This window comes from Phragmites australis, chromosome 6, assembly GCF_958298935.1.
Source record: "Phragmites australis chromosome 6, lpPhrAust1.1, whole genome shotgun sequence".
Classification (NCBI taxonomy): domain Eukaryota; kingdom Viridiplantae; phylum Streptophyta; class Magnoliopsida; order Poales; family Poaceae; genus Phragmites; species Phragmites australis.
The window spans coordinates 18,931,834-18,947,323 of NC_084926.1; the positions used below are offsets into that span (position 1 = coordinate 18,931,834).

Sequence of the window (15,490 nt, forward strand, 5' to 3'; positions counted from 1 at the left end):
AGTTGAAACGGTGGAGGTTTGTGAAACCATATGCATGTTTTCATGAAATATACCCTTACACTGAAAGACACACTCCCTGGCACCCTTTTCAAGCTATAATAGTCTACGAGTGTTGTTGATATCCAAGTAAATATCATTCAATCACCCTGCAGCAAAGCGCGGCCCTTTTTTTTGTTATTGTGGATAACAGTATACATTTGTGTTATTCTTTCTAAGGATTAAAATTTTGCCAAATTTTGATGAAATTTCACAATTTTTGGAGGGGAACGAAATATCTAATTTGAATTTTTTTTTACTATCATGTGGGATCTATGAAGCAGAGGACGAAAAATGACTAAAATTTCAGCAAAATTTCGTGAATTTCGATCTTTTCGCCGGTGAAAAAAATTATAAAATGAAATTGAAATCCTTGCTTCTTTCTGCATGACGTAGTGTGTTCTCTACTCAGGCAGTGTGTATGGATTTGGTTTCATTTATTCAATCGTGGTATTTTACATGTCCATTGTCCAATTGTGTTATTTTACATACATTAGAAAGAACTACAACTTCAGAATCAATTTCTTCAAAAGAAGTGGAAATATGATGCATTCAGCTATGTACATGTCACCTCCAAGTTCCAAGCAGCGGATTTGTCATCATAAAATCATTTAATGTAATTGAATGATGCAGCTGTGCTACAATGACACTGCTGAGACGGTAGAGGTGGGTGGGATGGAGTATAAGCTAAAGCGACTGCATTGGCACTCTCCCTCGGAGCATACCTTCAATGGCCAAAGGTTCGTATTAGACCATCTCTAACTATATTCTCTTTATTTCGTTCCCTTTTTGATTCATCTTCCCATTTTTATTCTCTTTATTTTCTCTCATCTTTAACAGTTTTTCTTCGAAAGGATTCGTGAAGAGAAAGAAGAGAGAATCCTGTCCTAAAGGGAATGATCTTAAAAATTCATTCGTGACAGAAACCGTAAAGGAAAACCGTTAAAACGCTGAAAGGAACAAAAATCTCTTCGTGAAAAATTTTTAGACCCTAACAGAAATCGGTTATGAATGGTCTTACACCCTTCTAAATGGTAAAGCATGGATTATTAGCTGTACTAACTGTACGCATCGTGCCGTACCCTGATAGTTTTGCAGTGGAGCTCCACATGGTTCAGTACATTGAAGATGACAACATTACTGTCGTAGCAATCCTTCATTGATATGGCAAACAAGATCCTTTTCTTTTCCAGGTAAATCTTTGCGATAGGAGTAACGTCAAAAAAATCACTATAATATTATATTATTTATCAATCATCCATGCATTGTAGGATTCTAGATATTGGGTTCTCCACTACACTTAAGATGATATGGTTCATTCAATGATTGAATCTTGAGTGCTATCTTTGGAGAAGTTGCCTTGTAATGTGACTACACTTGAGTGTAAGAACACAAAAGGATTTCGATATTGGGTTATCCACTACACTTAAGAGGATATGGTTCATTCAATGATTTAATCCTGAGTGCTATCTTTGGAGAAGTTGCCTTGTAATGTGACTACACTTGAGTGTAAGGACACAACAGGATTTCGAGTCCTTTTGTGTTGTTACACTCAAGTGTAATGTGATTTTCACTGATTAACCATTGACTACAGCTAAATCGCTATCAACCAGAGCATAAACAAAGTCCATAGCTTGATCCTGCCTTAAAATTACCCGGATAAGTTATAATGCTAGAACTAGCACATCTTAACTCTAGGAAAATTCACAAAAATATCTAAAATGCAAAAAAGAAGAAGAATAACTCCAAAAGGTAATTAGCATCAGAATTGCATCATATCCTTTCATTAACACCTTAATTCAACATTAGAAATGTATTACATCCTACTAGATGAATCAATACTGTAAGACAATAGGTACAATTGCAGACTTGTTTCCAGGAAGAAGTACTACTCATTATCATTGAAACACCCTTCCTTCCCCCTACTACTGTTGGTTCAGATATAACCAATAATAATAGTGTATTACTACTAGTTCTTGTTAATAATCAATACTAAAAGTCCATCCGAAAAAAACCCGGCATTAATAGTATCAGTGCCGGTTCTTGATATGAATGGATAGTGAAAATGCAGTGATAATGGTAGATATTTCGTATTCGAAAATTCATAACTTTTTCATACGGAGTCGGATAGAGACAAACTTATATGAAAATTGTAGCTCTCGACGAGATATACAACTTAGTAGATGATAATATTTTTATTTGAATCCATCTAAATGCCAAAATAATTATCCAAAAATTTGAAAAGAAAAAGTCAAAAGAAAAAAATTATCTCATAGCTATTAACTATTAACTAAAATTATGTGGTGAGATGGTTAGTAAGCTTTGCACGAGGGGTGGGTCACGAGTTCGGCTCTCATAAGCTGCATGTGCATGTAATTTGCTATATTCACGGGTTCAATTTCGACAAAAGCCGCGAGGGGTTTGTCACAAAAGGAAAGCCGCCCGGGGGGGGGGGGGGTCGTCGAGTGAAAAAAATATTTTTTTTCAATCCCAAAAATATTGAATTTGGAACCGACTATCACTGCCGGTTTGTAACATAAACCGACAGTGATACTACTGAGTATTATTGCCGACTACTCCCTCCGTTCAAGAATATAAGACATATTTTGTTTTGGCTCAGTCTTCAAAGTTAGACTTTGATTATTATTTTCTTATAAAATATATAGTTTATGGTTAACCAATATAGTGTGAAAGAGTTTTAAAATATGAATTTAGTTGTATAATTTTTATATACTAAGCATATTTATAATTTGACTAATTATTGATCAAAATATATAAAGTTTGACTTTTTTTAAAATAAAATACACCTTGTATTTTTGAACGGAGGGAGTAATCACTGTCGGTTCCAAAACGATAGTGATACCAGTTTGAAACCAACAGTGATAAACTTTTTATGTAGTAGTGACTGTATAGACAGAACCTGACAATTGGTAAAAGAAGTACATTAGGATACCATTCTTGATTGGCAAGCATTAGAACTGGAGCAAAAAAGAAGCATAATAAAAGAAACAATAAACATTAATCTACTTTTAAGGAATCTCGGTTAATGATCATTTATCAACTTATCATTTATCAGCTCCTTGCAATTCTTACTGAGATGGTTATTCACCTTGTTGATTGATTTTTCCAGAAACAAATTGTATGATTCATTTTGTTCATTGCGGACAAGTGTGATCATGTTAGTTATGTAAGTATCTAGGCTCCTTTTTTGAGTTTTGGTGATTAATGACATCAATGAGTATAGCGGATATAATAATAGCTAGTTTGTGAGCTCTGTTGACTTACATTCATCGGATGTTCCGATGATGGAAATAGATGTATCACTAGATCATCCAGTGAGTGTAACTTTTCTAGGTGGTTGTGCAACGGTTAGTTTTTTTTGCCTTTGAGCTATAAATACCCTCACTTGGTCCATTTCGACACTCTTGGCTGGTGGTTAAGCTCAATGACATACTTGAAGAGTTAAGAGAGGAAGACGAAGCACTTAAGTGATTTCTAAACTTCTTAATTATAAGATTAAGAATATTATTAGTGCTAAGAGAGTAGCTACTATGCATCTAATCATCTCTTTGGCTTAAATTAGGTCAAGTGAGGTTCTTAACTTGCTACTTTTGATGATTGGCATCACCTAGACTGCTTGGTGGCATTTGGTCTTGAGGAGCTTCATGACGGAATGATTGTTGAAGCCCCAAGATAATCATGTACCGGTTTGGAGTCCACCGATCTGGAGTGGAGAAAGATTACTATTAGAGAGCGCTTGGTTACTTGCTCAATACCTTGCGATGGCCGGGTTAACCCTTGTGCGGGTGTTCCAGCAAGGACTAGAGGGAGCGCAAACTCCTCGATACATCGAGAAAAAATCGAGTCTCTCTATCATTTCTCTTAACTTTAAGCAATTTAATTCTAGCATTTAATTTTTGTATTTACATTTTTGATTGAGCTTACATGTTTATCACCTATAAATTATTGCACATTTAGGTTATTGTTGCTACTTTCTTTGCAATAGTTTTAAGAGGTAGACATTTTTTAAAACCCAATTCACCTCTTTTGAGCATCTTGATCCTACAATAATGTACCTGTAATCAATAACCTTCACTTCCCTCTGACCTTTAGAATTTAAGCTGCTCGTATTGGTGATATTATTGTTGCTGTAATCAAAGATACAGTGCCCCAAATGCCTTAGAAAGATCTGAAGTAATTCGACTTATAATTGTACATACATGTAAAGAATTCAAATGCGAAAGCAAATCCATGTGATTTCTCAATTTCTCCTGCACATGAGAGATCACGAATATACTTGGTAATTGACCAATGGCGCCAGTCCGGTGGGTTCAGTGGGGGGTGTTGGCGGCGCGCGCTCCCGTCCCAGTGGGCTTTGCGACCTAGCCCGCTTCAACCCGCGAGTGGAAATGTGGCAGCCCGCGTTCGCCAACAGCGTTGTTTAGGGCGGGCCAAGCGGGCTTGTGGACAGGTTGCATCCTTACGCCTCCTCGAGCCCTCGCGCCGTCGCCGCACCACGAGACGGCGGCTCCGCCTCCCGCACGCACGGCCATGCTCCGCCCATGCTGCGCGCAACGCTCCGCCTCATGTGCACCGGCGCCGCCTCGCACTCGCACTCCCGCTCCAGATCCCACGCCGCGCGCTGCGCCGACCTCCTCAACGACCTCCTGCGCCGGGGCCGCCTCGCGGACGCGCGCGCCGTGGCCGCCCGGCTCGCGCGGACCCCACCCGACCCGGCCGTCTCGGATGCGCTCGTGTCCTTCCACGCCCGCCTCGGCGATGCCGGCTCCGCGCTGTCCCACCTGGAGCGCCTCGTCCAGTGCGGCTGGACCCCCTCTGCCGCCTCCAGCGCGGCACTCTTCCGCGCCATGTGCGCCGCGTCCATGTACGCCGAGGCGATGGACCTGTTCGTGCTCTGGGACGGCGCGGGCGCCCCGGATCCGCTGCCCGTGTCGGAGTTCCACCTTCTCATCCCGGGGCTGTGCGCCAAGGGTGCGGTCGACAAGGCCCGCTTCTTGTTCGACGCAATGCTCGGGTCGGATTTCGCGGCCCCTGTCCGCGTGTACAAGTCGCTCGTGTTCGCGTACTGCAAGTCACGGCGCACGCTGGAGGCCGACGAGGTGTGCCGGCTCATGGTGAAGAAAGGGATGCATTTGGATAGGGTGCTGTGCACGGGGCTAATACGTGGGTTTTGCCTGGAGGGGCGGCTGGAGCTGGCGCTCGACGTGTTTCACAGAATGCAGGGGGTTGAGCATGTTGGGTTGGACGTGTATGCTTACACAACGATGATCGCGGGTTTGTTTGAGCACGGGTATGTAGACCATGGTTGGGAGCTGTACCAGGAAATGCGCGACAGGGGTATGGAGCCGAGCCCAGTGACGAACAATGTTATGATAAAGTGGTATTGTAAGAGCAAGCGGGTCGGTGCTGCCATGGAGCTTTACAATGCGATGGTGAGGGATGGTGTTGCCCCTGACTTGAGGTGTTACACTATCCTGATGACATCGCTTTGCAGGGAAGGGAAGTTAGCGGAGGCTGAACATCTGTTCGATAGGATGCTGGAGGGGGGCATTTTTCCTGACCATGTGATGTTTATTTCGATAGCTAGGTTCTTCCCCAAGGGCTGGGAGGTCAGATTCGTGCGGAAAGCACTGAAGGTTGTTGCCAAGTTGGATTGTAGTGGAGAGCTACTGGACCTTTCGTCGCTGGCCAGTGGGTGCTCAAGCATGAGTTTGCAGCAGGAGGCCGAGCGCCTTCTTGACGAGATGGTGAGAAGCAATATGCTCCCTGTTGATGTTATTTTCAATTTGATGATAATTGCTATGTGCTTAGAGGGAAGGTTGGATGTGTCATACTATCTATTGGACAAGTTGGTGGCTTATGGCTGTGAACCTTCAGTCTTAACATACAACATTGTGATAAAATGTCTGTGTCGACAAAAGCGCATGGATGATGCGAGGACACTCATTAGTATTATGCAGAATAGGGGTGTCAGGCCTGATATGTCAACGAATTCTATCATGGTAACCGCATACTGTAAGATTGGCGACATAGCGAGTGCACTTAGTGTGTTTGATGAAATGGTGAAGGACGGGCTAGAGCCTTCTATTGCAGTATATGATTCCATCATAGCATGCCTGTGTAGAATGAGGCGTCTTAAAGAAGCAGAGTTTACACTCCGGCAAATGATTGAAGCTGGACTCTCACCTGATGAGGTTATTTACACATCACTTCTTAACGGATATTCTGTTATGGGGCGAACAAGGAGTGCTTGCCGTATCTTTGATGAAATGCTAGAGCGAGGTTTACAGCCAGGTTCCCATGCTTATGGTGCCCTTATAAATGGGTTGATAAAAGAAAACAAGATCAGAAAGGCTCTCCATTATCTGGAAAGAATGCTGGCGGAGGGCTTTGCAACACAAACTGTTATATATACAATGCTCATAAATCAGTTCTTTAGGAAAGGAGAGATAAGTTTAGGCTTAGATCTTGTTGATTTGATGATGAAAAATCATATTGAACCTGATCTAATTACCTACGGTGCACTAATCACTGGAATATGCCGAAATATAGATCGTCGAGACATGAGACCATCTTTGGCCATAAAATTGAAGGAAGCAAGGCATATGTTATTTACACTGCTGCCGCATATAACTGTTGGTACAAGAAAAGGGAAGCAGGAGAGTAAGAACATGTCTACAGAAGAAAAGCTTCAGCTTGCTCAGAGTATAATACAGGATCTTGCAGAAAGTGGGATGATGCCTGACTTACATATTTATAATGGTATGCTTAATGGCCTTTGTAGAGCAAACAAGATGGACGATGCTTACAGCCTCTTGTTGTTGATGGACCAAGCTGGTGTTCTTCCCAATCATGTGACACACACAATACTCATGAATAACCATTTAAGATTAGATGAAAGCAATCGTGCTATCCAATTATTTAACTCGTTGAACGCTGATGGACACGTTTTTGATAAGATAACTTACAACACTTTTATTAAGGGGCTTTCTCTTGCTGGAAGAACGAATGAAGCACTGTCATTTTTCCTGATGATGCAGAAAAGAGGCTTTGTTCCTAGTAAGGCTGCCTATGACAAACTAATGGAGCTGCTTCTTGCTGAAGAATCAACCAATCTCGCCTTGAAGTTATTTGAGGATATGTTTTCTCATGGCTATATTCCACGATATAGCAACTATACTTCTTTGCTACTGATACTTGCAAAAGATAACCGGTGGATAGAAGCTGACATAATTTTTATGATGATGCTGAATAGAGGGAGATCTCTTGATACAGAAACAAAGAAATGCCTAGAGGAGCTATGCTATAAAGAGGGAAAACTTGATTTGGCTTTTGAAATGGAGTGTAACATGCCTCTTTATGCAGTTGGATAATGCTTGCATACAACAGAAGGCATCAGATGGTTGAATGTAATTATACAATAGCTAATTTGATGAGTGGATGTCCCAGTTTGTTGATACAGCAGCTCCTTTTGTAATGGACGCTTGTCCATTCTTCCATGTCCCTTCATTGTGACGGTCTGCAGCTTCAGGGCTTCCAAAATTGGCAGTCTCAGTTTTCCACATCAATCAGGTAAACTCCAGGATAATCACTCATGCTATCAGTTGTATGCACTCTTGCGTGATATTAATCTGAAGTTCTAGTTACCTGAATGAAATCTTTAAAGCAACGATAACATTATCATTTCAACACCAATATAAATTGCAGCCATGGTCATATTACAATGCAAGTTCTAGACTATGTGTATCCACACACATATGTACCGTGTGACAGATGCTTTCTGGTTATTGTGGTGAGAGACGGCCTAGCCAGCAAGTGCAATGCAGCGACAATAACAATTGTAAACAATAAGAAGTTGAAGAGGAAAAATGAAAGCTGAGTTAGTTTCCTGATATTATAGATTGAATTGGTTTGTTAATTTTCTCTTCCACTAACATATTTTTTTATCTTTTCTTCTAATTTTATGTGTTTTGTAACTAAATGACACTAACTTTGTAAAAAAAAAAAAGCTAAAGAGACTAATTTTTAATCAAAGGTTATCGTGATAAAATATTGCAATTTGGCTAGCCACGCTATTAGCGTGAGCCATTGCTAGTTTTGATCTATTTTGTAGCCTTTCTGTATGCCTTTATATGCTGACCTGTTGATATTGCGGTAAAGCAAATGCATCAGAGAAGGCAATGGTTGCTGGTTTGGGAGGACTCAATCTTTTCGGTGTCATCATTCTTGGAAACTTGTTGAAGTAGGAATCATAATCTGGCCTCAAGTATTGTTGAGTTGTATTTCCTTCTACTAACAATTGAATTTAAATTTATCTTGAAGGCAAATGACAGTGACACCAGGTGGACTTATTTCATTTGCTGCACAGTTATATCCTTTGCTTCAGGTATGGTTGGGTTTGATATGCCTGTTTAGTACTCTATAAAGTGGCCCTTTCATTACACATTAATCATTTCAATAAGGCATATGGCCTGAAAGAAACCACATACCCTTCTTTTTTTTAAGGGAGTTTCTGAATGTCATGAATGTTGCAAACTGTTGATTGTTGAATTATGTTGTGGACTTATGAATTAAGATGAATATTATCAATGATATAATGATACCGTGTGGTCATTTGTAGATATACGCTGGCTCCTTTTTTGCAATACCATTATTTAGATGGTTTCTGCTACGCAAGACCAACAACGATATTTGGGGGAGAAATAAAGCCAGAGAACAACGAGCTCAGGAACTTGTGTCACCAGTTTCTTCTCTCAGAAGAAAGGTAACAATTGAAAGCTCTGCAGGTTTGATTTGGAATCAAACTTTGAATTGAAGTTCCACGCAACTCTACATAATTGTTTTTACTCGCATGTAGTTCTTTCCGGAGAAACTCAGGGGGACAATGGGGCATTCACCTAAACCTTATAGTCCAGACTTGATTGTGATCTGTAGCAACTTTGTAATTCCTTTACATCAGAAGCTTATAAGAAAGAAACCACTATTAAAGGGCTTAACCCGTAACGGCAAGTGGGATTATTAATTTATTACGCAACTTGGACCATCTGTTGTCTACATACAGCACAATTGGCTATTATATAAAATGAAAATAGATGCTAATTTTGATAAATTTTATTGTGCACATCTTTATTGCATTCTTCAATATTAGTCAATTTAAGTTGGTGTCATCTCGTCAACATCCTGTTGTACTCATTTTAGATATCTCTTGATGCTTGGCGACATGATCTCACTTTTAGTACTAACTGTTAGTCCTTTTTTGTTTTCCCCCTTAATTTTATCTGAAGTGGCATATTTTTGGCTTGTGTTTTCCTGTCTTTTCAGTTGCTCAGTGCACATGACATGGCTCAACGGAAACTAATTACACCAGAGGAGATGTCTACACTACTGAAAAGGATCTATTGGATCGGGATTATGAAGTCAAGGAGTGGAATAGGAGATTTAAGGGACTTGATTCAGAGTGATGGATATACTTGACATTCATAGTAGCTCTACATGGTCCTTTGGTCTGGCTGGATGATAATTTTTATCTGCATCCAATTGAATTGAGAATAGATCTGACCGAACCATTCAACCAAGTGAAATTGGATGGTTCTGGGACTCACTGATAGGCATACCGTCACTTGGCCATGAAAGTTTTGCGGAAGCTGCTGGTTTAGTTTCAACCGACCAAGGTAGGCAGCTGATGTACATATTTGTGACATTAATCTGATTTGTATAGGTAGTTCCATGCGCTGGATTGGAGATTAAATTCAGAATTCGACAGGAGAAGTGGGGATATGATGTTACACGGTTTGATTTGAATGGAGCCCCATCAGAATATGTAAAAAGAATACGCCTGTAGAGAGGGGCCCTCAGACTATGGGCATTCGTGTCAAATTCCATGTTCAGAGATTGGCATACTGTTATAACCTTCAGGGAATCAGCTCATGATTGGAAGTGGCAGTTTCTAGCGTTAACCTGAAAATATGTAGCACCTGCCTGTACCTGTCTTTCCGATACGGATAAAATGTGTCCGAATTCCATACTCCAGGTAGAATGAAACAAGGAAACTACCAAGCTCGAAAAGAAATGTATTACAGGTTACTGCTATCAGTTATGCACCGATACATTGTTGCAGTCCATGCAACTGTTTCTACCTCTGGTCAAAAGGTAAACTATGGTGCACATGCTTCAGTCAGTTGTATCATAATTTCAGTATGAATATTGGGAATTTTGAATACTCTTTCAGCTCCTGAAGGCTATCAGAAATTCAGAATACACCCAGGTTGCAATGACCAAACCACTCCGAAGCTCCTGCTAAATGGCCAAACAACTGTTTCAGAATACATCTGACAATAGTTTTTTAAACTTGAAACTTCATTTCAACTGATATTTACCTTCTCTACAGGAAACCCTGTCAGCTCGAGATGCTCAGCTCACTACCAAGGCCACTCGAACGTGATGAGAATGTGCAGAGCATTTGCTAATCAGTAAATATTGAAGAAATCAAGAAACCGTACCTGACGCGCTCCATGTGACGTCAACATCAGCGGGAGGTAGCCGTGCAGGCCGACGTTGTACACCGGCGTGCCGTCGGGGTAGAACAGCTCGTAGTTACGCTCCGACGCCGGCCCGGGCTTGAGGTTCTCGTTGAACAGCGCGAACACGTGCACGTCGACGGGCGTCGACGGCCGCAGCGGCGTGCCCTGCTTCATCTCGATTCGCTGCAGGAGGTTGCGGATGTACGTGCCGGCGTACTCGGGCGTCGCGCCGGGCTCGTCGGGGTCGCCGCGGGACGGCCACCCGGTCTCGGAGACCTTCACCTCCACGTCCGTGTGGCCCAGCGCCTGGATGGCCGCGTACACGGCGTCCACCTGCGCGTACAGCATGTTGTTCAATGCTAAGCTTGAAGATCATGCTCTGCATTGGAGACACACAAGAATAGATCTCGCCGTTCGAGCTCCAAGGCTGGTTACGCAGTGTAAAAATGGAGTCGAATACTGGCCATGCAATCAACAAGAACACAAAATAGGAATACCAGGCAAATCAAGTACCACAATCCTGTCACAAGTGACATTTGGCATTTTGGCAAGCATGAGAAACTTGTGGGATTTCGCATGCAGATTGAACGGAGAACTAGAGAGACCCAGTGCCAGTGAATGGTATGTCTTGACCCCAAGTCGTCTTGCTCATGAGGCAACTCGGCGGAACCCTCCGCCGTCACTAGCCTCCTCTCCTAGATGAAGCAAGACCGTCATTGCCTCGGTCGGCAGCGTCGGTGGCAGCGGCCCCTCTCTCTCCTTCCGTTCCCCCCTCTTCCCCCTCCTCACCTCCCTTCCCCCTCTCCCCCTGCCCCTGTTGTGAGTTGCGCCTCCGGCCGGTTCCGCCATGTGGATGCTTGCTCCAGCCAGATCTGCGCCGTAGTTTGTCGGATCTACTGTTTTCTGGCTAGATCTGCGAGGTAGTGTGCCGTGCATGCCTGGCTCTCCTTCCGGTCGAGATGTTGCTGCCTGCTGTCTTAGTTGGGCCTCCGACTGGCCATGGCACGGTGTGCAGATGTCGGCTTTAGGCCAGCCAACTCTACTTTGGCCGGTTGCTGCCATCAGTGCCCCTGGATGGACTGTCAATGGCCCCTGGTGTGCCTTATGGCAGCTGACCAACGTTGACAATGACACTGGTTCTACCTGGCGGTCTTGCCGCCCATTGTTGCAGGTCGGGGCTTCGCCCACGGTCCTTCTCTCGCTGGTGGAGGCTTCGCTCGAGTATCGTGCTCTTGTGTTGTGTGATACTGGTTGTTTTATTACAGGTGTATGGTCTAGTTGACCCGTTGAGCCTTTGTGTTTATCGGGTTGTACCGTGGTGAGGGGATTCATGGGCGAAAGCCTTGGCTAGCTCTTTGGCATTGCTGACGACGGTGGCACTCGTGGGCGTCACTACCTCACTAGAGGCACCGTGATGAACCTTCCCCCTTAGGATCTCTTCAAGTGAAAACCCTGTTCAGCTTGTTGGATGAGCAACGCCGGCTCCTTTGCTGTTTTCTTTCCGAAGGCGTCATTTCGGAGAATCCCTCTGTGTTCGGATTTTACAACTAGCGACACTTCTTGCAGGGCGCACCTCCCTCCATTGTGGTCTAACCCCTTCGTTCTCCTGTTCAGCTGAACTTCCCTTCACCTTTTGGCTTTTGCGTTTGTGGCTATGCTCCGACGTCCCAGGACCCTATCTTAGCTTGTAGTTGGGTAGTTAGGCGTGTGGGTGGGGCTCCGTTGTTGAGTTGTTGGGCTGTTCTAGTCAAGTTGCTAGTTGAACGCAGTTGTTTGCTTAATAGCGTTGCTCGTTGTGGGTGCCGTTTGGTTGATCAAGTGTGTCGTTGGTGTCTATGTGCCATTTACTCTGACTGTTTGACGGGTTGTATGTTGCCGAGCCTTTGTCGTCCGGATGTTAGTGGGTTAGGGATTTCTTTCTTTCGTTGTCTTGCGCGTGAACTGTGCTCCGCGGATTGTACTATAATACTTGTTAAGATTTTCGGATCCGTTTTTTCTTATAAATTAGATCACTCTTCTTCTTAATTTAATGTAATGACGCGTACTCTGTGGATGGCAGCGGCTGGGGAGGCATCAAGAACTGCACCGCCGCCAGCTCCTTCCTCCAGCCTTGCTGCCTGCTGCTCCTCTCCACCCTCCTGACAGGTCAGTTCAATGTGCATGCTCCCTCGAACTCACAGAGCGGAGGCAGAGCTAGCCAAGGCTGGCTTGTGCCGTCCGTGTGATGACTTGGATTGCCAGTCACAGTTGTCTCCCTGCACGCGCGCGTCGCTGGAAATCTATGTGCGTTTGCGTTGCGTTGCGTGCCCTTGGGAGAGCAGAAGACGAACGCGAACGGCTCGGAGTCTGGCTAGGCTATATACGCAGAGGAGGGCTGGAGGCTGCAAACTGTTAGTAGCTGGTAGGGGGGACCCGGCTCGCGTCTGGCTTGATTTGTGTGCACGAGCGCGAGGAAGGAGATGGGATCAGGCCCAGCAGAACGGCACCACAGTTGCGCTGCGCACTCCCAGCAGAACGGCACCTGCCACCTTCGCGGCGGCTGCCTCTGACCGCTCCATTTCCAGACCGTAAGCAACTGTCATGCTGCACGTTTGCAGTGACGCTTCACAGCTCGAACATTTGGTACAGATCAGGGGTAGTGCACCTTTTTTAGAATGTGTTTAGCGAAATATCAATGTCGAAAGTAAATTTTATAGAATTCGATCCTACGAAATATCATTTTTGCTGTGATAACATATGTTTACTTTCTCTTTATTTCAATTTAATCATTAGATTACATGATACATGATATAAATAAAATCTTATAAAGATCTTTTTGAACAGGATTATATTAAATTTGCTTTCACGAACACCACGCGAAGGACGGAAACCACGGGCTGGCTGTCAGATTAACTTGAACGGTCCTGTTCTGTGACGTGAATTCAGGGAACGAGATGGGCGAAGCCCTGGCACGTTGCCGGATCTGTAAGCAAAGGATACAAGATTCGATTTCGGAGTTGAAACCAAACCAGCTCTGGAGCTTTGACCTGCCTTTCAAGAAGAGGAGGTAAAGCCGAACAGATCGGCATGCTAATACCATTTACCGATCAAGATGGAGACATGAGACAGGAAAAGGGTGATCTGCGAATCGCCAGAAGAAACGCTTTCCAGCTGCTGGAAAGTCGAAACGATTTTCCGAATCGAATCACCGGTGGTGACGGCGAGACTTCTGATTGGCGCCGGTGTGCCACGGACTCGATTGTCTTCGTACAATGACTTATCAAAATCGTTTATTTATATTAAAATTCTTGTTAGAGAGATAAAAAAGATAATCATAAAGTAGATGATATGATCAACTAATGAATAAATATTAGGTGAAAGAAATGAATGACCAAGACAACCTGTATGTTCACACTCCGATGATGTGAAGTTGCCTTTCCTGAGCGTGTGGTCCTGCATGACGTGGATCTTGAGTAGAAATTCTTTTCTGTGCGTGTGCGCTCCGAGCAAACGGCCGCTACGTGGGGCCCATGTTAATTTTTTAATTTTTTTTTATCAAAACTTCTATCCTATACTTTTTTTGTTAATTTTTTCTCAAAATTTTTGAGCCAAATTTTTCTCGTGTTAATTCAGAGAACGAGATAGGCGAAGCCTGGCATATTGCCAGATCTGTAAGCAAATGATACAAGATTCGATTTCGGAGTTGCTGGCACGCTGCCAATTATTTACATTAAGATCCATGCTAGAGGGATAAGTAAAAAATAATTATAAAATAAAAAAAATCAATAAATGAATAAGTATTAGATAAGTAGATAAATAACCTAAATAATTTATATGTTCATACATCATATATGTTCATACCCGTTGATGTGAAGTTGCCTTTCCCGAGCGTGCGGTCGCGCGTGACGCGGATCCTGAGGCATCTCTCGCCCAACTCGGCGGCACGTGCGCTTCAGTGCCTGCGCTGCCCGCACAGTGGACTGGAGGGATCGGTTGGTGGGTGCGTCTCGCGTGCAGATCCCAAATCCAAAGCCAAAGCCGGCACGCATTTCGCGTGATCCATCCCACCTGCGGATCGCGTTTGCCCCGTCTGATCCATGAACCGGAAGCTGCCGCGCAGGTACGGCCCTGACTCGCGAGCGCGCCGGCAACGTAGGAACCCCTCTGTGTTATGCATCCCTCAGTTAATGGAAAATTATGGGTTGACTCATGACAAATGTGAGAGCATTTTCAAATCTAAACGTGCAATCACTTGAGCAGTTACGCTAGTTTTGATAACATTGGACTGGGCTAAAGCAAGATAATAACTCCCGTTCATCAAGCATACGCCATCAAAGATTACGACAACATTTTTTACACCACGTACTGCAGTTTCACAAGTAGACATGGTGTGTAGGCAACTTGGCAGATTCACAGGTAGACATGGTGTCAAGGCAACTTGGCGCCGCATCAAAATTGTTGGCTCCATTGAAATCCAGGAAATGATTGCTGTTCGTGTAACAATTTGATTGTTTCCTATAAAGTTCCTGTGAAATTGCCATGGTCAAGAGAGGCCTTAAACAAAAGAGCCCATTGGTAGTGGAGAATATAATGCTGTCTTGGGGAACAAAATGGGTCAAAATGATCCAATTATGTAAGCTAAGTAGCTAACAGAATGAGTGGGCTCTGATGGGTCGGAGGCAAAGGCACCTAGTACTGGGCCAGCAGGGCTAGCCTCCTAGATCACTAGCTGTTTGCTTGCTGAATCTCTTTACTAAGAGGGAAAAATACAAAATCCCTAAAAGTCACTTGGATTTTGATTTCTCCAAAAATTATTTTGTTAAAAAAAACTCCCAAAAGTTTGACTTTATTAAAAAAATCCCCCAAAATTAAAAAAATAAAAAATCACAAAACATTTCTAAAAAAAACTAGAGACAATTCTAAAACCTTATGTG

The 15,490-nt window shown here is 43.4% G+C and overlaps 1 protein-coding gene across 3 annotated transcripts; it reads left to right on the plus strand.

Annotated features, from left to right (window-relative positions):
- Positions 1–4,464: 4,464 nt before the first annotated feature.
- LOC133922039 (pentatricopeptide repeat-containing protein At5g62370) lies at positions 4,465–10,176 on the plus strand. Of its 3 annotated transcripts, none has more exons than XM_062367191.1 (5): positions 4,465–7,629; positions 8,218–8,299; positions 8,380–8,443; positions 8,678–8,821; positions 9,379–10,176. In XM_062367191.1, exon 1 carries the CDS (start codon positions 4,599–4,601, stop codon positions 7,428–7,430), a length of 2,832 nt encoding a protein of 943 aa, XP_062223175.1. In that variant the 5' UTR covers positions 4,465–4,598; the 3' UTR covers positions 7,431–7,629; positions 8,218–8,299; positions 8,380–8,443; positions 8,678–8,821; positions 9,379–10,176. The 3 variants fall into 3 exon arrangements, with proteins under 3 accessions (XP_062223175.1, XP_062223177.1, XP_062223178.1); XM_062367193.1 differs by having other exon boundaries at positions 8,230–8,299; XM_062367194.1 differs by lacking the exon at positions 8,218–8,299.
- Positions 10,177–15,490: the final 5,314 nt, after the last annotated feature.